The 24,299-nt window shown below is 44.8% G+C and overlaps 1 protein-coding gene across 1 annotated transcript in view; it reads right to left on the bottom strand.

The window, feature by feature from the left end:
* Positions 1-24,299, bottom strand: part of MEGF9 (multiple EGF like domains 9) — a 193,146-nt gene that overhangs the window by 31,876 nt on the left and 136,971 nt on the right. The window contains exon 4 of the mRNA XM_069241281.1: positions 19,702-19,851. Within this exon, the coding sequence (XP_069097382.1) occupies positions 19,702-19,851 (150 nt within the window). The remainder of the gene's footprint in view (positions 1-19,701; positions 19,852-24,299) is intronic.

The following is a 24,299-nucleotide window of genomic DNA, read 5'->3' on the forward strand; positions in this document are numbered from 1 at the left end:
TGCAAAGTCTAATGTTACCCTTTGCCAAGCTTCCTCAGGAAATGGGACGTTTTAAAGTGGAGTTTCTGTGAGTCTCTAATGCTTATAAGACAACAAACATGTAGCACAATCATCAATGAAACTAGCAACTTGAGACTCCATACATGGCCACCAATAACATTGCTTCAAAGGTTTACATGTACTGATGATTCCTAAGTGACCTTTGTGTACTTCTTCAATAGGCACACGTCTTAAAGACTCCAGAGGAACACGTAGATCAATATGCAACAACACCCCATCCAAAAGTGACAACTCTCCTGAAACTTGTACATATGGATGAAACGGTGCTTCCACACTTCTCTCCCTGGGCTATTTTATAAGTAGCTGTGAACCTTCTCCAAAACTGAAATCTTTGCGTGCAGCCTCAATCCATACTCTGTGCAAAAGTTTGACAGAATCATGCAAAGTATCATCCACCAATGCCACAACACTTCTTCAGAGACATCAGTCATCAATTCATGTGAAATGGGCAATCTGGAAAGGCAATCCGCACGAACATTCCATTCGCCAGAAATATACTTTAGCTTAAAGTCAAATGTCTGCAATTTTGAAAGTAATCTGATAAGATTTGCAGAAGCCTTTCTTGACTTGATTAATTACCGTTCAGAAGATGGAGCTAAAGCTTGTGGTCAGTATACATGTCAAATTGTGTGTCCCAAATTAAGTTTGTAACTCTCTCAGCTGCCCATGAACATGGCAATGCCTTACATTCAATCATGCTGTAATGTGATTCAGGAACTCTAAGAGAATGCGAGGCAAAGTTAAAGGTACGTTCTTTACCGTGATCAAATTGTGACTGTACAGCCCCTAACCCTACCTGACTGGCATCCACAGTAATAACACATTTCTTACCAGTCATGAAAGGTAAAAAAAGCTAGAGCTGAAATAATTAGTTTTTCAACAGCTTGTCATCTGACCAAATGTATTTAGCACCCTTCTTTAAAAGATTTTTCAAAAGGTTGCACCACAGATCCATACCCCTTAACAAAACGAGGATAGTATTTACTTATACCAAGAAATGATCTAAGAGTGTCTTTATCCCTTGGAGGCTGTGCCTCCTGAATGGCCTTGATCAGAGAATATTTTGGACAAAATGCCCCTTAGACCAATGGCATGTCCCAAATACTCAAAGTTCTGTACATTCAATTTGCATTTATCAGAACGAAGGACAATGAAAATTCCCAGAACCTGTCAAACACAGCAGCCAAAATGTGATTATGGTCAGCCAACGTTCCCTCAAAGATGAGAACATCGTCCTGGAGGGCCTGTACACCATCAATTCCCTCCAAGACAGTGCCAATCAATCTCTGAAAGATGCTGGCTGCAGAAGCCAAACCAAATGGTAACCTTACAAACTTGTATGCCCCGAATGGTGTGACAAAAGTAGTGAGGTCCTGACAAGATTCATGTAGAGGCATTTGATGGTATGCGGATTTGAGATCCAACAATGAAAAATACCATGCATTACCAATACTTGCTAAGAGCTCTTGCACGTCACGTAAGGGGTGACATTCAATGACAATATTTTTGTTGAGGCTGCAAAGGTCAGCACAGAGTGATGCTGCCATCTATTTTTCAAACACTAACTATGGGACTCACCCACTCTGGACAGCCAGCTTCCTTAATGATACCATCCTTCATCCTCTGTTCTAATAATTTCTTCAATTCTGCTCTGATACTTAAAGGTACAGGGCGTACTTTATGAGCAACTGATATAGCAGTTCTTTTAAGACTGACAGTATGCATACAGTTTTTTTATACACCCTAAGTTATTGTTGAATAGCTCAGGATATGCTTTATATATGCTATCGTCAGATGCTTGTTCTTGAATTTGAACTAGTGATATGGGAATATTTGAAACTCTCACAGGAGGATCAGCACCTGGCACAAGCATAAGTCTCAGCTTGCCAAGGTAACGCCACCCCCTATGGCCCTCATTACAACTTTGGCGGTCTTCCATGTAGATCGGCAAAGCTGCGGGTGCCAGGAGACCGCCAGTGCTGGCGGTCTCCCACTCGCCATTTTACAGGTACTGCCAGTTTTCCGCCACACTGCTGGCAGGCAGGGGCGCTCTGGCGGCTCCACCACCGGCCCCGCCCCGCCAGTGGGACACCACCCACCATATTATGGGCCATACTATGGCCTGGCAGTGACCTGCTGGTGGGGTGCTGCCGGTGGTAGATCCGCCCCATCCCGTTCCCTGCCAGACTACCTTCTCCCCCGAACAAGTAAGGTGATCATCCGAGGGGGGAGGAGGGGGGGAGGTGGTGGAGTGCATGTATGAGTGTGTGGTGTCTGCGTGTGTGCATGAATGTGTGTATGCATGGTTGTAGGAGTGTCAGAATGTTGGAGTGAGTGTGTCTGCATGTAAGTGTGTATGCGTGAGCATGCGTGTATGAATGTAGTTGTGAATGCGTGTTTGGATGTTGTGAATGCGTGTATGAATGTAGTTTCGAATCCGTGCATGAATGCGTGTATGTAAGCGTAGATGAATGGGTGTATGTGTGGTGCGTGCGTGTGTGCATATATGCGGGTGGGGAGGCGCTGTGTCAAAAGGGGGTGTGAGGGGGCAAGCCATCTACCGGTGACAAGGAAGGAATTTCCCGTCCGCCATGGTTTTTGTGGCAATGCTACTGCTAATACCACAGGGGGTCTTTTGCTCATCTCTGGCCCGACAGTTCAGACAGCCATGGTGGTATGAGCAGAGATGTGGAGGCTTGGCCTCAATGTGGCGGTCTGCACCATTAGCCTGTTGTCGGTGGGACTGCCACATTTACCCTCAAAATGACCCCCTGTGTGTCTATCCTTAACTGCAACATAAACTTTGGTAAATACCTTTCTGCCCAGGCACATAATATGCTGCTGAAAATAGTCAAGCATATCTATATCCTGGTCACCATATGCCTTAGGATAAACATCTGAGTTCAACAAGTTCACCGAACCTTTCCAATGAGAATTCAAATGAGTGTCTGAAATAATGGCGATTTGTGCCCCCAATATCACACGTCATATCAATGGCAGGTACATCACCCTATAAAACTGGACATACAGGGTCTTTGATCTTTTCTTTGAGACCTGTGTTAACTTCCAAGTTGAGTACCAAATTTGAGAAATTAAGTGAGTCTTCGAAATCAAACAGTTCACTACTGTGCATTTCCGTTGCTCCTTTGCCCATTTTACATACACTATGAAAATGTCCCTACTTCTTACACTTTCTGCAATGTTTGCCTATTGCTGGGCATTGAGGGAAGTTGTTTAAGTGTGATTTTCAACTGCACCTGTAACAGAAATTATTAGCTTTCAAAGCAGTAGACTTAGTGTTGCTTTTCTCCCCAACTCAAACTAAATCTACATGGTCAGGTTCATCAACAGAATTTACAGAAGAAGGAAACAAAGTGGTACAGAGACATTGCACATGTAGAAACAATTGAATGCTCAATGCCCTTAGCTAAGTCCAAATCTTCATATAAGGAAGCATCCCTGCAGCTCAAGAGTCTTTCATGAATTTCTTTGGAATAGCAGCTGTAAACAAATTGATCACGTAGGTATCAAATGATGCACCAAAATTGCAAGCAGCTGCTAGTGACCTTAATGCTCAAATACATTTTTTCCACAGATTCATCAGCAGCCTGTTTCTTTTTAAAGAAACTGAACCTCCCAAGAAGAACAGTCGGTTCCTCAGAAAATGTCTGTTCAAGTCATGCAATAGCTTCAGCTAGTTCATCCCAATCACCCACTGCATCAGTAGGAGGGGTTGCTCTTGTCAAATTATCAAAGACCTGTTGCCCTTCCGACCCAAGGTGACTAAACAGTACAGCAGCTTTACATTTAGCCCCAAAATCATTCGCACCTATAACAATCAAAGAATTTTCAAAAGAACGTAACCAAATGCGCCATTTGACCAGAGACTTTCCTGGATGCTGCAAAAGTGGAGTAATAGTAGCCCAATTTGTGGTAGCCATAAATTACATGCAGAGTAAAATCACAAGATATTAAAATTGCATAACGTATGGATAATAAATGTAAGGGGGGGTCTAAAAGTCACACCGAGAAAGTTCACAGTACCGCAATAAATCAGAGGAAGTTACAGTTGTGCTTGTCACCGAAATAACAGGCAAAGCAGAACTGCACTCCACGACGTCTAGAGCACGTTTTGGTGTGTGTCTCACCGAATAAGAGGCAAAGCAGAAATACACTCTGCTTCAAGAGAGTTTTGGTGTGTGTGTCACCGAATAAGAGGCAAAGCTTTTTTCTGACTGCCCCACAATGCTGAGTGGTAAACGTGTTGTCATATAGAGCGTAGACCAGAATAAGATGCGTACAGCAAAGGCTGAAGGTGCGTGCATAAGCATGTGCTCCAGAAGATACCAAGCAGGGACTAAGAAATCTTCAAAGTAATGTAGACAGCAATGCTTGGCGGCGGCACTTATCAGGAACTGCTGAAAAACCAGCAATCCAGCAGAAATTCAACAACCAACCCGCTACTACCATCTTCCCTCCCGAAGCCTGCATTGCTCAGGGCTCCACAAAACGTGGAAAAGAGAAAATCCTACAGTGATCAGGCCTTCCTTGCAACCTGTGTCGCAGGATTAACTTTGTAATGAACAAATCAGTACAATTAAATTCAAACACACAAAAGGTACAGGGGAGAGCATAATGGTTTAGAAATCACATGCCTATCAGCATCAACCCTGAAGTAGCTGCATGGGAGCGGAATGGCAAAAATGGCAGAAGCTAACTAGACTAGTTCTGCTAGGCGTCCTATAACAGTATGACAACATCCGTACCAACCACCATTGTCCCACCGTTGGAGTGGGCGGCTCTGTGCTGCATGCCCACTTCTTGACAGTGCAGTCAGATTATGGGGCACACCTGGCGACCAATTTCCTACTGGGCCTAAAGTTCCTCTGAAGGAACACCTAAATTGGTCAGTGATTTGGGGCGAGATTGCACAGACTATTTGTTCATTGAGACTCTGTTTTCAGTCGAAACCCTCAGCCCCTGGCACGCCTGTAGACTAGCATTGGCTCAGAGGAGCTGCTCCAGGGTGTGCCTGTCTTTGTGCGTTTGCTATTGGGTTAGGAGAGCGGGACGGGAGGATGCCAGTGACCTAACCAGCTCCTGTTAGCTGGCATTGGGTTAGCGGCTGGTGGGGCTAGAACAAAACTGACTCCCACAGAGCACAGCCAAGGGCGTAGTTGCTCAGTTTGATTGGGGGGTGGGGAAGTCTTCAGATTTCCCAACAATCATGCTGGGGCATCTTGTTAAAACACATTATATATGAGAAGAATGGCTTGAGGGGGGCTTAAAGGGTAGTGGAAAGAGAGAGGAGTGCAGATTGCTAGGGGTACTTAAAAAGAAATATTTTTCAAACTAATAAACATATTTTAAGGCCTTCAAAACATAGATGAGTGTGTGTGTTTTTATCCCTGTGGGCATGTAAAAATCCTGGTGAAATCTGACAGACATTTCACATTACCTGACTGATAGTTGTACCCAACTATTTACTGGAGAACACATTTTTGTAGGTGGTGTAACACTCCAAACAGCCCCCGGAAGCTACGTCCATGAGCATAGCTGAGGGCTCTGGGGCAGAGAGGTGCGGACGGACTACTATGGTCATTGCATGCCTCACCTTCAACAGGCTCCCAGTGTGGTCAGCCGCAGCCTGGCTTTGAATCCCAGTTTACTGACTCCCTTTTGTTCCATCTCCGCCCCCACCCCCTTACCTGCCTGCCAGATCAGATGCCATTGGGGTTAGAGTGTTGAGGAGGGGAGGCCCTCAGGGATGGCACAAGGGCTGCAATGTATGTGCAAAACCGGCCCCTAGTAACAAAATTGCCCTCCACCACCGCAAAAACAGCCACCACCCTTCCAGCATCCCAGGGAAACGCCAGCTAAAGCCAGTTCGACCCTGATGCTACGTGGCCTTAATGAAGTAATGAGATATTTTGCGACTGCCTTAGAGGGCCCAGACAAAATGAGACTATATATTGGTCTGTTTTAAAGCACTGACATCCACTATATGGATCTGGGGCTCTGAATGTGCACTTCAGTCTATCTCATTAGGAGACTTGAAGAACCCTTCACACAGGGACTGTTGGTCAGATAATTACCAGTTAGTCCTAGTGTTCCACTGTTAGAGCTTACATCTGCCATCAAACTAAATAAAAGCTTTAGAACCTGTTGGAATTCTGGTGATCCCAGGGCTTGTTCTGTGGTTGCTGTGACCTCATCACTAGAAAACTTACACCTGACTTGCCATGAGGTCACAAAGGGCTCCTGTCCTGATTGACCACATGCAGCTTCTCTGCTCTCTTACCCAGGTAGTTTATTGTGCCCAAGGAAGAAACCACTCTCTCAACCAAATGCACGCCCCATTGCAATCACAGATGGCTTGTGAGTTGTTTTTCAACTCAACTTGACTACGGGCTTGATTTAGAGTGCGGCGAAATGGCTACTCCTTCCAATCGTACTGAAGGTCTGCCACATGGCTCCATTATTTACATTGACAAGAACCACCCTGACTGTGGTTCCTGCCAATGTAAGAGATGTCCACGGGGGCAGCGGACATCTTAATTTGGAGGTTCGTAACAGAGTAAATACTCAAATGCCCTAACAGAGTAACCACCTCTAAATAAGGCCCTATGGTAATGCTCTCCATCCTCCCATCTTGGCCGCGGGCCACTGCGACTCTGGCTGATAGCATACAAAACTAACGTAACTGTCAACTATACACCCTGGTCAAAAACACCATGGGCAGGTCGGAAAACAAGGCACACTACTCAAATTTACTCCAGAGAACACCACCAACCAAACTGCACAGCCACAGTTGCATCTATGCCACTGGAATTAAACTCTGAACTTTCAGAGGATGCTGCCAAAATCCTGAAGCTTATTCTGTTTACAGAGGTAGTCGAGAAAACAATTGAAGTGGGGAGCCGGGGGGGGGGGGGGGTGGGGGGGGGGGAGAGAGGGGAGGAGGGGGGAAGGGCAATGGGGAATGTTTACTGTGGCAAAACGTAAGAAATATGGTGGATAAGATCACAGAAACTGACAGCAGAGTATCTTAACTCAAAGATAGAGCCAAACAACTGAAACAACCTTTGCAGTGACATCTAAAATATTTGAGGCGGGTGTAGAGTCGCACACAATAACAACCTATGTTTCGTTGGCTTCCCTAAACATTCTCACCTAAGAGTCTCACCATTCAACGCTTTCTTGAATGAGGGCTTAACAAATTAAAGCCCAACAACAGACTCTCCTCACACTTCATTACTGAACAGGCACATTGTGTGCATCTGCAAGTACTACCCCTGGGGCACTACCTCAGCCTATGATTGAAGAACAAGATTATTTTACCTTTGGTAACTAACTATCTGGTAGAGACATATTCTAGTTGCAGATTCCTTACCCTAGAATTTCCCTCAGTCAGTCTGGATATGGAGATTTTTCTTCGAGCAGTACCCCTATGCGCCATCAGGTGGTGTCGGTCTACTACGCATCTATCGTTGGCATTGTGGTCACCGGACATGACGTTGCGGGTCATGTATATGTGCCATCCTGGCGTGCTGACATCCGTTCCTTTTTTTAGGAAGCTGGCATGTGTGTGGTGAGCACCTATGGTGTTATCACCTTATATCAGGTCTAGGTATCCCCTATTAGTGAGGTGTAGGCAGTGTCTAGGAAGCCAGGGCTCTCTAGAGGTAGCTGTGGATGAGCAGCAAGACTTATCTAGGAGACATGCAAAGCTTATGTAATACCAATACAGTCACACAGCACTTACACACATGAAAGAACCACACAGCGTTACCAGATAAATGTACTTTATTATTGTAACACAAATACTAAAATACTGAATAGGCAATACTCCAATAGGAGGTAAGTAAACACACTAGTATGTACACATTGGAAGTCAGCGATTAGCACAGAAATCAATAGAAAATAGTAAATAGTAAAGGCCCTAGTGGGAGACCAAAACATATACTAAGTAAGAGGAATGTGAAAGGCAGTCCCCCACCAAAGGAAGTGGAATCGGTAGAGGTTTAACTGGAGGAACTAGGAACCCCAAAAGGTAAGTGCCTGGGTGCCCCCCAGTGACTAGGACAGAGGAGGCAAGTATCTGGTTTTTCCCCAAACCCACAGGAGAACTTTGGAAAAGGACTGTGCAAGGCCAAGACAAGAGTGGAAGAAATAAAAGGTGGATCCTGACAGAAGAGGACCTACAAAAGAATGGGACCAAGTCCAGTTCGAGTGCCCAGCTGTGGCAGGAGCCACTACCCCCACTTCTGTAGATGCAGGACCAGGTCATCGGTGGATGAAGTCAGCAGTGCAGCACAGGAGCAGAAGAGGAGTTCCAGGAGTGATTAAAGTGCTGTCCCACATCAGCAGTTGTGATGCAGTCAGTCAGTGGTGTTGGAAAACCACCACCAAGCGTTGGCAAATGCAAGAGTGGGAGAAGAGGGTATGGCAAAGCTGAGGAGGACCAGCAAGGCCCAGGGGACTCAACCCAAGGAGGGGAGTCCGAGTTGACCCTCAGCAGCTGGGAGAGTCACAAGAAGAGGATGCAGCCCCCACACGTGACGCATGGGCAGCAGGCACTGGAGTCACAGCGAGGCCCACTCAGGAAACCTGGAAAGGAGTCCCAAGTACCTGGAGCAGCAGGCAGGAGACTGTGCTTGGCAAAGGAAAACTGCCGGTGGCCTGGGCTACACGGAGCCTGGGGATCCCTTGGAGGAGGAACAAACAAGCCTTGGTAGCTGCCACAGTCACGGTGCACAGGGGTACTGTCCTTCAAGAAGAGGTAAGGGTTACCATCTCCCAAGTTGGATAGATGGTAGAGAGGACCAAGGGGACCACTCCAGACCACCACCTGTGATGCAGGATCCATGCAGCTCCGGATGAGAAAAGATCCACGCAGCCAGTGGTCGTTGCAGTTGGAGCCTGCGGATGCAGGGGAGTGACTCCTTCACTCTGAGGAAGATTCTGTCTTGCTTTTTGCGGAGGCTGAAGACCTGTCCTCCTCAGAGGATGCACAGCCAGGGAAATGTTGCAGTTGCTGGAAGTATCCAGAGAAACAATGTTGCAGAGCAGAGTTGTCACTGGAGTTGCAGATTGTCGGTCCCTGGAGGGTCCAGTTGCAGTCCCAGTGGTCAGAGGATGAGGTAAACGATGTAAAGGAGTCCTGCTTGAGTCTTGCACGTCGAATCTGAGGACCCACCCAAGAGGGAGAACCTAAATAGCCCAGTAAGGGGGATGTGACGTCACCTGCTTGACCTGGCCATGTAGATGCTCCCAGGGGCCTCTGCCCACCTTGGATACAAGATGGTAGAAACGAGTGGCCACCTGGAGGAGCTCTGGGCACTACCCTTAGGATGGCAATTTATAGGTGAGACGTTAATCCTCTTTCTATTGTCTAGTTTCGTGCCAGGGCAGGGACAGGGGGTCCCTGGACTGGTGCAAACCGGTTTATGCAAGGTGGGCACCAAATGAGCCCTTCAAAGCATACCAGTGGCTTGGGGAGGCTATCCCTCACAAGCCATGTAACATCCATTTCCAAAGGCTCATGCAGCAGTGCCCTCACACACAGGAACCTGCACCCTGCCCTTTGGGCTAGGAGGGCCTACCATAGGGGTGACTTACAGTTACCTGGTGCAGTGACCTGTAGTGACAGGGTGCATGCACCTTTTCACGCAGGCTGCAATGGCAGGACTGCAGACACATTTTGCATGGGCTCCTATGGGTGGCACAATACATGCTGCGCCCATGGGTATCCCTTGTGGCCCCAATGCCCTGGGTACCAAAGGGCTATATACTAGGGGTTTACATGGAGGCAACAGAAGGCCAATTGTGGTGTGAGCAAAGTCCTAAGCAACCAAATTTAGAGGGAGAGAGCACAGTCTCTGGGGACCTGGTTAGCAGGACCTCGGTGAACACAGTCAAAACACACTGACAGCAGGCAAATAGTGGGGGTAACCATGTCAAAAAGAGGGTACTTTCCCTCAATTCCCACCTGACTGAGAGTGCTTTCTTAGAAAGCAGATCTGAGGATGCAGAGGGCTGAGCCTGGGGCGGCAACATTCGAATTGTCGGCCTGCCTAACGTGTCGGAGAACTAAGATACTGTGCCATACCTAGAACCATCGTTTAAAACCATTATGCCTGTGCTCAGTCTGTAGCTGCTCTTCTCATTCAGATGAGCTCACGAGTTACTGCCCCTCCTGGTTCTGTATCTCGTCCCATTGTTGCAAAGCTACTATATTGTAACGAACGGAATGAAATTATTTGACCCACCTCGCAAATTACTCATCTGGAAATTGATGCTAGTCACATCCTCATAATTCCAGACAATGCCTTAGCAGTAAAATACCATGGTAATTGATTGAAAACTAAGAAAAATGGGGCTGAAGTACTCCTGGTTTCTCCCTGTGAAGCTCAGAGTGATGCGAGATCACCAAAGGTTTTTCTTTATTGAGCAGCAGTAGATGCTTCCATGAGGTGGTCACATCAGCTAAAAAGAGCACATGTACAAAGAAGCACACTGCAGCCATAACTTGTTTCACTGTGCCCCTAGAGAAACAAGCAATCAACAACCAATGCTCAGCCCTGAAGATGGTGACCACATTTTGGAACGGCACAGTGGCAATGGAGTCTGATCAAGCGGGCTCCTTCAGCGATGAAGGCATTGCTTCCTCACACACTTTATGCAGAAGGTATATATTGCTCCCAGTAGAGACCCCACAAACAGCATACAACTTCCTTTAAGTTTCCACTCAACCGGCTCTTCAGTGTCCACTAAGTGTCTATCAAATGAAACTCGACCCATGACAGGCTGCACCACCTATAACATTTGCTTACTGTTAAGGTTTTGCTTCCTCTGCTCATTGCCTGAAAGGGGCAACTATGGCCCCTCTGTCTAAGCGATGAACCTAGCCCTAATGTTCATCCCTCATACAATATATATTTAGCTATCGGTGATTGACAAGGCCCACTTTTTCCGTTGCTAAGTGGGGGAGGGGGGGGGGTTGTGGGGAATGATAGTTTACTCCATACAAAGCTGCACCTGGTACACTTCCCAAATCATGCACCGACCGGCATCTCCATGGCAGGAGCATGAAGTCCACCCCGCTGGCATTGCAGCACGGGCAGCTATCTGGTTGGGTGGGGGAGATGCGGTGGAAACCTTTAGGGGTCACATACGTGCTATGAAGGTAATTAAAGTGCACCAGCTTATTAACTTGCAACATGCATAATATGGGTTTACTTGTATGCATAATGTTGTTAGAGATGGGCTATATCTTCATGCTGTACTAAGCTATATTTGATGTTAAAAATAAATAATTAAAAAAAAGTGCACCACCTTAAAGAGGGCTTTGCAAGACACCGTTCGTGTGAGCTTACGGATACTCGACCATGCACTGTCATTCAATGGGGAGTCCAAGTCCGACTCCCACGCGGCATGAGCCCTGTGTGGTTCACCTGTTGAGTTCTCGCTCATTGCCCTTTGATGAGATGCCTACCCACGCCGCAGGACAATAAGACGACAAACTTGTGCGTGGATTGGGGGTACAGCTGGGATTGAGGGCCGAGTCAGTCTGGTTATCTCCGCCAGTCCAGCGTGATGGAGGAAATATCCCAGCCCTAGTGTAAAGTATTTCACAGGCTTGTTCAAATGTAATGAAATATTCACCATTATACAGGTCCTCCAGCAGTCCGCATCCACCGTCTCTTCAGGTCTGAAAGCGCCGCCAGTATCCAGAGAGGAAGTTCTCAATGAAAGGGGGCGCACCTCAGAACCATTTCCACATAGCACTGCCATGTGCACACCATTTGGCCAACAATATAGGGGAGGCCCCTAGCTGCCCCGCCCCTTCCATTAATGCCAGGGAAAGTGTTCTGTGATTACTGGTCCTGCCAAAAGATGCTTCTCCCATTGTCCCCCTCATCCAGCCACCCACCTGCATGTTGTAGATATGCTGCCTAATAGTACAAATCAAGCCTTGCCACCTCCAAGATCCATTCCTCATGTCATCGGGTCATTGTGGTCAGGGCTACTCTACCACGACGGCCAGCCCACAACAATGATGTAACTACAGTATTCAACTATTTAAAGACATTCTGAGGGATGGGACAAAGCAAATTCTGCAATGTAGACATGGTCCAGTTTGTAGCCTTAGACTGCCCTCACACTATCTTCCTTAATGACAGTCACACAGCACACTGTAGCATTTATGCCCGTTGGTCCCTTAACCTATTCAGTCAATTGCAACATCAAATAATGACAGCATTATCACACAGAATGTTAGAGAAATGCACACCACAAGCAACAATGCCCTGAGCATTCAGAAGCACTGGAGGGACTGATATTTCCCCAAAACTATTCAACATATGCTAAACTGGGTAAAAGCCGGTGAACCTTTATAACCTCAGGCTGTACTACCAGATAAAGAAGGCAGGCACATAATATTGGAGTGTTGACTTGACAGATACTCTGAGGTGCTAGGTAGCATTTTTGCTCCCAGCTCGGAGCAGTCCTCTTTCCTCCCTCGTTTGTCAGCCTAGCTAGCACAATGGGCTGCGATTCCATGGTTATTAGGAGGCAATTTTATCTGTGTGCTGAATATTTACCTTAACAGATCATGCCCCTCCCCCTTTTATGCACCTACATCTGAATCCCAAAACTCAATCCTGCTGGTTGCAGCTCTGGTCTCTAACAGACATATGGTGGCAATGTAACCAAGGATCTAAAGTTTACTGCTACTCACCTCCACATGATTTATATGCGTGCCTGAATAAAATTGGTGTGCTCCGCACCCATATGCCCTCTCATTACCTCATAGCTACTACCTGGGCTGTACAGCTTTAGATCACAACCCCCTACTGGTGGGAGTTAGCTAGGAAGGACTCTTCCTCTAATCCCTACATGGAGAATCCGGAGCGGCATGCTTGAGGATGCAACGTCTGAGCCTAGGCAATGTGAGTGATTCAAAGAGTACTTTGAGCTAAACTAAATCACCGCGTCCTTCCCCATGATTGCATGGGAGGACTTCCAAATATCCACTAGAGGCGACTGCACACAGTTAACAATGGAGACCCAAAAGGTTGCAGATAAAGAGTTACAGGCTGTTGTAGACTTGTTACTTAATTTGGAGAGTTCAGCCTTAAGGAGTGCTGCCTTTCTGGAGGTTCTTATAGCAGCCACATTTTAACACGCCTATCTACTTGACCACCTTTCTCTCATTCATTCTACAGCCCTTGTGGTCAGAACGCATACAGAGGGTGACAAGGCAAGCACCCTGCTGATTTAGATCATTAGACAAGAATATGCAAATGCTCCTCTATTAGTACAGCACCAGGTACATTTGTATACTGCCAAATTCAAATACATGATGGGATGTGGCCTAATGGGACCTGGAGTTGGATCCACATTCTGTGATCCTAGTCAAATCACTTAATCTACCCGCTCTTAAAAAAAAAAAAAATAATAATAATAATAATTTGAATGTAGGACATGTGATGCTAATGTAGGGCACAGCAATGATGCCCTTGAGAGGAGTTTGAGCTACATAAAAATGCAACATAATAAATATTTCATGATATATATATATATATATATATATATATATGCACGCACACACACGTGAAAAACAAAGGTTACAGGGCCGTTCTACTTAGGTTCTTAATTTACTTGCACAAAACCAGAGAAATTCAGCAGTCTCACGACCTATGGTAACTATAACTCGCACCCGCACCATGCATTTCTTCAATAATGTGTTTGCTAATGTTTCATTGATGTTACAAAAGTTGTTATGCGTGCTGTAATTCGTGGGTTAATTTACAGTGCATGGTGCAAGTTATATTTACCTTAGGCCCTAGGGCCCAGCTGTAAATAAATGGCGCAGAGGGCTGTGCAGCCCCCTCCCCGTCCCCAGGCCGAATTTGGCCCCGGGACCCCATCCCTTGGGGCCCAGACATGTCTAAGTGCTCCCCAAGACACCCAGTGTGGAGTGGGACAGTGGGGGTCCCAGCCAGCTCCCCGCCTCCTGCTGGAGCCGGCACTGCTCTTGCACATAGGGAGCTGTTAAACATGCAGCTCCTTGTGTACAAGAACCATAGTTTCATCTCTTTCCCTGCCCGCATCTCTGAAAGACATGAAACCTGCTTTCAGGAGGCGAGAGCACTTTGACAGCTCTTGCCCACTGGAAGAGCGGTCAAAGCTCCCACCAAGTCAAAGGAAACAACTATGTCCAGTGGGTGGGCACCCTGGGACATAGCAGGAGCCGGCCCTACGGGGTGGCAGTCCTGTGACCCATGACGGATCCCCTTCACTATGTTTTTTTCAGCCCCGGGTGGTGGCGGTTCCCGTGGTTGTGGGAGGGCTGTGAGGGCCCCCTGCATAAATTTCATATTCAGCCCCAGCGAGGTGGCAGTCCCCAGGGCTGCAGGGAAGGCCATTACAAAACATCATTTTGCCCCGGGGAGGTGGTGGTAACCGGTGCGCAGAGGAGCCCCCGGCATATTTTAACATCATGGCCCCGTGGAGGTAGTGATCCCCGGTGCTAATATAAGCCCTAGGAGGGGAAGGGGAGGGGTTGTGCCCCCCCTTCTTTTTTAAGCCCCCAATGACTCCGGGACCTGGCCAACCCAAGGGTCAAATAATTTTTTTTTTTTTTTTTTTAAAAGGCAGGAGACCGGGCTTTGTTTAAAAAAAACAAATCTCGGGAAAATCCATGTATTCAGATCCACAGACTTTGCAGAGTTTAAAAAAAAAAAAAATGCATTTTAGCTCTTGTGGGTCTGTGAGGGATTCCTAGGCCAAGGCCAGGGGCTCAGGGTGACCTTACACTGGCCCCTTTTCTTTTTTAAATCTTTTTTATGGGGCTTGGCTGAAACCAAAATGGCTGCCAACACTTCCTTGTTGATGTGTTGGCAGCCAATCAGATATAAGCACTGGTACAATTGGGTCCTGGGGGTCTGTGCCCCTAGATATCTGTATTTGTTTTAAAAAGCACAATCTGTGGAACAGGATCTAGCTTTTTGCCAAATTCTGTGTAATTCTGTTGAGTGGATTGGGCTGTGGCGTGTCTAACAACTATGGAAAAATGAACAGGGAAAATGGCTTTTAGGACACCCCTTTTTCTCAGCCCACGCTTGACAGATCACCTTGAAGCTTCCAATATAGAAACCGAACTCACTGAAGTTGTCTGTTTTTTTGGTAATGTGCTCCTTCAGGGAGAGGTTGGTGTCCAAGGTGAATCCCAAGTGACTTGGCATTCAATGAAAGTTGGGGTTCGAAGCAGTCAAGATTCACATCATCTAACCAGGTTTGTACTGTTTCTTGTTTGTTGTTCTTGGCAAATAACAAACTAAGACAGCTGTCTTGGATGAGTTAAGTTTTAAGTAGGTGATGGATATCCAGGTCTAGATAATGTGCAAACAGCGTTTGAGGCAAATGGATGTCCGAAGCAAAGAAGACTTTCAAATACCTTTGTTTGTCATCGGAATATCAATGAATATTGATTCTTATGTGTGAGTAGGGCACCAAGCGGCTCCATGTAAAAGTCAGAGATATTTTTTCCCACCTGCCCTCCATGTTGCCACCTGCTCTGCCATCCCTACTGCAATAAAATAAAGTGATGGGACATGGTTACTGCTGGCGGCATCATATTGCTTTTTATGAAAACTTTCAGTGATGCTGCACTGTTCTCGTACTGCGGTTCAACATAGCTAAAGCACTAGCAAAGCCTGTACTTCACACTTGTAATACCTGTTGGCTTTACCAATGCAGATCTCTCTACTGTTCCAGACAATACGACAATACTCTAAAGCTTCTCAAAGGTATTCATGTTTGGCCACTGTTAGGCAATGGTCTAAAACCAACAGAATCTCTATTGGGAGGTCAAGAGTCAATCAGGGTGGGCAAGATGTCTTCACTTCACTGTGCACTGTTCCACTGCAGGTATGCACCATTCCCAGTGGGTGACAGTTGAGCATAACCTCCACCATCTCTCTTCAGACGAACATATTCCGGCCTATGAAACGAAGTTTAAGAAGAACAGAGATAAACTCTACAAAATCAGCACAAATAAAGTCAATCATATTTGGACTGAATACAGTACTCACCGGGATACAGGATGTATTCTAGATTCCCAACCCTATTGCATATATACTGGTAAAGTCCTCTAGGAAATACAGGAATATATAAGGCCTATACAAATATGACCTACCTGAAATTAAGAAAAGGCATGCAAATCAATCAAACAACATTATGGGCCTGATTTAGAGACTGGCAGACGGGTTACTGCGTTTCAGACGTGACCGATATCCCGTCCTCTGTATTACGATTCCCATAGGATATAACTGGTTCGTAATAAGGCAGACGGGATATCCGTCCATGTGTGAGGAAGTAATCCCATCCGCCAAACTCTAAATCATACCCTATGTTATTAAAAGCTATGCTTAAATGTCCAGTTAGGTCCTGTTAAACATGTCAAGGGACCTATGTTGTTATGTAACAGTTGGGATTAGTTTCATGTTCAAATTGTGTTCTGACAACAGGCATTCCAACAACTCTGTTGCAGAGTATAGTGGCATAGGTTGCAGTGGTATTGAATTCAGGGGCATAGAATGCAGAGGCATAGATTAGAGTTGTATAGAGTAGAGTGACGCAGAGCAGAGTGGTGCAAAGTGGACTGGGGTAGAGTTAAGTGATGCAGAAGGCAGTGGAACAGAGTGCAGTCGAGTGACAGAGTGCAGAGTAGACTAGCAGAGTGGTTCAGAGTAGATTATAGTGCCATAGCGTGCAGTAGCATAGAGTGCAGAGGAGTGGGGGGGAGTAGAGCAGAGTAGAGTGGCAGAGAGTGCAATGTTGCAGAGTAGAGGGTCATAGTGCAGTGGTGTAGAGTAATGGAGAGTGACAGAGTGTGGTTGTGCAGAGTAGATTTGTGTGGCCAGACTGAAGTGGGGTGGAGTGCAGTGGTGTAGAATAGAGTGGCGAGGAGTGCATTGGCACAGAGTAGAGTGGTGCAGGGTAGAACAGAGAGCATAGCGTGAAGTGCCGTAGAGAGGAGTGGCATAGACTGGAGTGGTACAGAGAGCAATTGCATGGAGTGGTGTGAAGTGGAGTGGTGTAGACTGGAGCACCGTAGAGTGGAGTATTCATGGTGTGGTAGCACACTGCCATTACACACAACACATTTTCAATTGAAATGGCCATTACAATGCACATACATACAGTTTTACTAATAAAACTACACAGTGCACAGACGTAAGTGGGTGGAAAGTGCACCACCTAGTGTAATAATTTGATCTGATCATATTAAAGTATTTGTTTCCAACACACTTCAGAAATAGAAAATGTGCTTAATTTGTGCGTTCATAATTGTGAGATACTCTGTAATACGTAGTTAATTTCAATGTAGTGTGCTAGAAAAAACAAAACTTTCCTACCCCCAGTATCCAGCAAGATTGTCACGTAAATCCTCTCACTTTGAAGTCAGAGAAAGAAAAGCAAAACAAGCGCCCTTGGAAGACGGCGCCTGACTTTGGACCTTGGTCTTTGAATGCACAGCAAATGTGACGAGATAAGAACAACATTTAAAGGACTGCTAACAGAAAGCGAGCTTGTGGAAGGATACCGAAAACATGATTTAGGCAATGGGAAGGACGAGTTGACCCTGGAGAGCATAAAGCAAATAAAGCTAGCAAACGGAAAGACAGAATGTGTGAGTTACATACCACAAAGCCAATGGTAACCAACAAGCAGAATGCATTCCTAGGTCAACTTTCTGAAAGTCCCCAAGATGTCTTTAGCAATCCAGACAGCTGTGCTGTCTGGTAGACTGCGATCTAAAAAGGAGGAAACTGAAGGTCTCCATCTAACGTGATTTATTAGAGACTGAACAATAGGACAGCTGCCAGCGCTAGCATCTAAATCCATGCAGTAGCAGCTCTACAAACATCAGTCAACCGCCTATCAAGCAACAGAGATGCCTTTGTAGCTTTGCCTAATGTAGAGTGCACCCAGGGAGTTACTGGAATACCTCCATATTTCTTAGGACCATACTAACAGTTTTATGCACAAAAGAACCTTTTTCAATATCCAGTTAAGAACCTATATGAATATGCATTACAGAACCTATTGCATATGGTAAACCTAGATCCTAATCTCATGTCTACCTGACCAACAGTTATGCCATTGTGGGTAGATCACTTTACACCCATACTAAAAATGTGGGTCAGAAAAAAAAAAAAAAGTACACCTGCATTGTCAATACATGTCCCCTTCTATTATCAATCAACTTCACCATCACTATGCAAGTATTTAACAGTATTATATAGCACACGTGCATCACACAGGGCATCAAGAAGTGTGTCAAGTAACTTAAGAGTACATTCCAACAAGAACATGCTGAATGAAGGTTGCAAAGCCATCATTGAAGCAGTTATTAGGAAATATGAGGGGGACTAAGAAAGTGCGACATAGATATGTCAGTTTAAATTGACAAGTAATAACTTGTTAGTTAAGGTAAAGGTGGAACACGCATGCTTTAAGTGTTTCCTGGAAGTGATAAGGCTGATTTTCGTTCTGCTATCAAAGGGGAGAAACACAGGCATATGGTTGTAGGCTCTATGTAAAACCGGGGATAAAATGGCTTCTGAGGTATTTGATCCTAAAGTATGCTCACCTACTCACCCAAGAAAGAAAATTCAAAGGAATAGCCAGTCACATTTTTATAAGTGTTGCAATTTAAACTATTTTTATTTGGTTGTTTTCCAAAAGAGGTTTTAGAAAAGGAAAAGATGAAAACATACTTTAGGAAGCCAGTTACAAAGATGAGAATGTCTGCACTACATTAATCAACAAGGATTCATAGTTGAATTAATTTTTTTGTTCTGAGCTGGGTGTATATAGATAGTTCTAAGAAGTAAACAGGAAAAGGAGGAAAAGCGAGGGAAACTGTCAACGGGGGTAGTCCGGACTTTGTGAATTTCAGCTAAGCCCAACATTTGCCACCAAAGGAAGAGTGCCTTAAAACTTCACTGTCTGTCAAACACAAAAATAATATATAAAGTTAAAATGAAAACAAGAGAAAAGAAGCAAGTGGCAGTGCCCCTGCAGATGAAAGGTAATATCCACTACGCAAAAAGAAACGCGAATCCTTAAGAGTATAAAGTAATTTATGTTCAACACAGTCTAGCGGAAAACGCAGAACTGAAATGAATGCAAAGCGAGAACGCAGGAAAAAAGCAGACCAGATGAGTGCATGACTTGTTTGAAGTACTGAGGAAGCAATTTTCATTATCACCAGCGGCGGCTGTCGCAAATCTCAAGGGGAGGGGCAGGGGTGAGGGGACGGAGACAGAGGGGAGAAAATAAAAATGAAATAAACTTACCTTACAGCTGTCTCCTGCCATCTTGCCTTCCTCTTCAGAAATCCTGGCGCTACTTTCATGCCAGACATAGCATGAAAGCAGCGCCAGGACTGGTCTGAGCGGCAGTCACTGCCGCTCAAACAGTGCAGTGCCGTCAGAAATAATCATAGTTAGGTAGCAGAGCCTCTCAAAAGGTTGCTTAGATTGATTGAAAACAAACCCGTTTGGTACATTCTATACCATAACAGAGCATCAAGGACAGGATTATACGAACACCTGAACCTCTTACTTTGATGGCAGCTACCATTTGATAGCGCTTTTGAGCATGGACACTGCGAACATTTTTCTGAAAGTGAAACATTTTGGCTTCTGTAGAAACTTGTTTCGCATTCTTCACAGTGGTCTCCGATCGTGTTGTCTTTGCAGCCCACGCATTTGCCTGCAAGACATAAAAATTAAAACAAAAATATGTAAAGACATTAAAACTACAATTTTCACAACTGAAAGGGTATGCGCTTAAACAGTCGCTTAAAGAAACATGGCTTGTAATGTGAAAAACAACAAACAGTTGAATACTTAAAACATCATTCTAAATCAAAGTCTAAATTTACATTTTTAAAACATTTCTGTAACAGGCGCCGTCAGAGCATCAATACATATTCAACATTCTAACAGACATTTATTTACAATACGATGATTTACCTAACAAAACAAACTCATAGCTGGAATACACCAAATTAATGTTTGCACAAGACAGGCGTTGCCTTTAAAAAAAAAAAAAAAAAAAAAAAAAATGGTACTGGAGACAGGAGCTGCCATTTTCATAATGTGACTGTTTAGATATCTTAGATGTCCTAAGGGAATTGGTATTAACTCAGTTTCCAAAAGGTATTTGAAGCAATAGGTATTTTGAAGCGAGAGGTATTTTAAAGGTATAAAGCTGTGAAACAACTGTAAGGAAATTTTCTTCAAAACTATGCAGTTCAATAAAACACTTAATTTTCCAGGTCTGATTACTACAAGAAGCAGAACATCTCTCGCCTCCTGCTATGAGCGCCCACCATTGTCCATTGGTTATGAAGATTAATCAACAACTTGTGTAGAGCAATCAACTGCAGGGATAGCTACGTATAATGATGCCCATCCACCTTTCACATAAAAGGACTATAAATTATAAAATATGTCCATGTTTGTATGGCTCAACGCTTCTATTTTACCAGGCGTCTGTCAATGCCAGGCAATCACTTCCGAACTGCGTGTGCTTCCATTTTCTATCAATGTTTGTGGATGAACCTGGCCATCCCCATACGTGGCAGCAGTGAGGATATGCAGCCTCTGGCCAAGTCCAGGTTTTCGATCAGATCCAAAAAGAACACCTTTGAATCCATGTGTAATTGCCATCTCAAAGTCTACCCCAATATTTTGGCCACCGCAGACCAATATCTTTGAGTCATTCAACACCTCAGCTAGAGACATTGTTGAAATAATACCCTAAACCCCATATCTATGAGGCATCTCTGCAGTCATGATGCACTGTCCACATGATTCCATGTGTAATAGGTACAACTGAGACAGTTAAAAACAATCATTCATAGCAAAGCTTAGACTGTTACCTCCCTGGGTGCTAACCATTGGCTTCAAGGTAGTTGTCACTCAGATCATCCAAATCCTTTGCCAATCGATCCCTTAGTTTCTCAAATTTGTGTGGCACGTTTACTACTACAGTCCTAAACACTTGGGAAATAGTTTTTTTTGTTCAAAGTGTTTGTTATTGTTGCCAAAAACGGACTTTGATCTGGTCAAATGTTAAAGATACACCTGGCACATAATGCGATAGCAATCCACTGTTAGAGACCTATTGAATTTCACAATGGTTAAGGAAAGCCTACTGCCTTTGTCATACCATTTCATACTAAACAAACAAGATATTAGGTCATCTGGCATAAGTCTTTCCAGCGTACCAATCAGGATCATAGGTGCCATCATTGGGTTGTCAACATAACCAACTCAGGCTAACTGTAACAAGTGTAAACATTCCGACAAGGCAACCATCGGGCATACAGTCATATAAATTACAAATATGCAAAAAAGTGTAGCTGGCAAAGCAAAATATAATTTCTCATAAGAAGGCTAACAAGGACTCTCACTACGCACATACTCCATATCCACGGGTATTCAGAGGAGGAGATCAACACCAAGGCCTTCCTTATTATGATAATCATTAAGAGTCTATGAAACAAAATACCTGTAAATAATCCGAGAAACTCTGTATAACAAAACATTCATCTGTATGCTTTATTGCAGAGCAATAATATTCTGCCCTCAGCTTCAACATATGCTTTTGAAAATAAATGTCAGGCCTCCTGTCTTTTTCTTAACATATGAACATTGAGAGATCCGTCGTGATCCATGGCTTGCATCTTTAATCACTCCAGTCTTGCTGTAGAGAGTACAAGATTTGATACAGGTCAAAAAGTGTAATTTAAGCACTCGTTTTAGTGGAAGCACATAACTTTGGCCCAATCAAATCCTCTACTCAGATAAATCAACATGTGAGTGGAGCGTAACACCTCTTTCCATAGTACCCAGAAAGCCCTTTTTTGTTGATCACATAGGGTTCAGCGATAGCGGTGTTGTCAAGGCTGTCCTAAGAAAGCAAGTTGATTATGGGAGCCCTGGGCATCCCTCACTGTTCAAACACACAAACGTTGATGGTGATAAAGGTAAAGAGCCCCAGTGTCAAGTAAGAAGGTTATCTTCAAGTTCACTCTGTTACTCTAACATCAACGCACCTTTCCATTTTGAACCTTTTGTTTAGATTCTATAACAATTGGGAATAAGAAACAGACTATAAGAAAGGCAGCATCAGATAGGTTAGATATAAGTAGAGAGTTTATCTAGATCTTCACAGACAAAGGGTGTACTACTCCAGTCAGAAAGCCTTTAAACCACGGAGAAGGCAGAATGGGTGTAGGGTAGCCAACACAGCTGCTATCAACATGTTTGACAGCTTTATGCCTGGAGAATACCACTGCTACTTAGCTGAAGCAGAGAAGGCAGGGGGTGTATGGACAATAGATCGAGTTTGGGCTCTATGCACAGTGTAGTAATCAGTGATGCAGATTATGCATCAGTCAATGATGGCCATAGTGAGTAATAAAGCCAGTCATTTAGTTCCTACCTCCCAAAGGGCACAAAGCTGGTCTGGCAAACAGTTCTCCAGTTCAGGCTAGGTAAAAGTAGAGCTTGCTGCCCTAGTTATTAGACATCAGTTGGCAAAAAAAATATCACAAGCATGATCACTATGTTCTGATGAAGTTCAGACAGCGATTTTAGTAAGAAAAAAGGGTACGTGTGATAAACCAACCAGTCCTTGTTAAGGGTACGGCGGCAGAAAGGGTTCACTCGTTGCTCATGTGGGTAAGGTTAATACCATCATGGAAGCAGTTCAATATCACAGAAATCCACTGGTTCAAAAGAAATGTGCATCAAGCTGACGGGGTAGACTAATGTCTCAAGGCACTTTGGGGTGACAAGTTCAGTAGGCCTGTAAATTTCCTCAAAGTTCTATTTTTCCCTGGGGAGATACTCACCTGGTCTGTTCCAATGGGCATCTACGGCTTTAATAGACAATTTACCTTTGGTAATACCTAAACTGGTAAAGACAACATCTGGTTGCAGATTCCTTGCCTTAGAATTTCCCCCAGGCATCAGTCTGGATCTGGAGATTTATCTCGAGCAGTATCCCTGTGCGCCGTAAGATGGCATCGATCACCTCTCTGTGCGTGTGTTTCATCTGCACCGGATATGACAAGGTGGGTCCAATATAGGTGCCATGCCAGTGCGCTGATGTCCGTTTATTTTCACAACTTTCCATGCCAGAAGCGCAGAGGCATGAATAACACTGTCCACTGGTACGTCAAAGATAGGGCCCTGAAAGAAGAGTCCCTGTCTCTAGTAATCAGTTCGCAGAGCAAGGAATATGAGTGATTTGGTCAAGAATCTGCAACTAGATATTGCCTGTACCAGATAAGGCGTTATGTAAGGTAAGTAACTTGATAGAGACATCTAATTACAGATTACTTACCTCAGAATAGATACCCAAGCAGTATCATCCCCGGAGGTGGTTCTGGGAACCAAGATCATATTAGAAAGTCCTGTAGGACTGAACGGGCAAATTGCCTGTCCCTATGGACCGGACTATCCAGGCATGTGTGGTAAAGGTGTGCAGAGAAGACCACGCTGCATCCTGACAGATGTCAAGGACTGTAACTCTGCGTACTAACGCAGTGGGCTCACCTTTAGCTCTGGTAGGATGAGCACGCAAACCCTAAGGGGGTTGCTTCTTAGCCAATGTGTAATACATTTTAATGCAGCGTATGAATCATCTGGAGATGCACTGCCCAACCTTTCTTCGCATCCACATACCCAACAGAGAGTTGATCATCCACTCGGAACTCTTTGGTACGATCAAGGTAGAAAAAGAACGCTCTTTTTGGGTCCAGGCGGTGGAGTCTCTCCTCTTCCTTAGAAGGTTGCTGGGGTGCGTAAAAAGTAGGCAAGGTGATTGATTGGCCTACATGAAAGGGCGTAACCACTTTTGGAAGAAAGAAGGGCCTAGTGCGAAGCACCAATCTGTCAGGATAGATGGAAAGGTAGGGTGGCTTAGATGACAATACCTGAAGCTTACTGACGATACGGGCAGACGTAATTGCTACAAGGAAGGCTGTTTTTAATGTGAGAAGCATGAGAGGACAATTATGGAGAGGCTCAAAAGGAGCACCCATCAGAAAAGTCAAAACTAAATACAAGTCCCACTGGGGCATAATGAATGGGATGGAGGAAACATAGGAGTATGGTCTTTAAGGAACCTATTTGCAATAGAAG

The sequence above is a fragment of the Pleurodeles waltl genome, chromosome 6 (genome assembly GCF_031143425.1).
Source record: "Pleurodeles waltl isolate 20211129_DDA chromosome 6, aPleWal1.hap1.20221129, whole genome shotgun sequence".
Lineage (NCBI taxonomy): Eukaryota > Metazoa > Chordata > Amphibia > Caudata > Salamandridae > Pleurodeles > Pleurodeles waltl.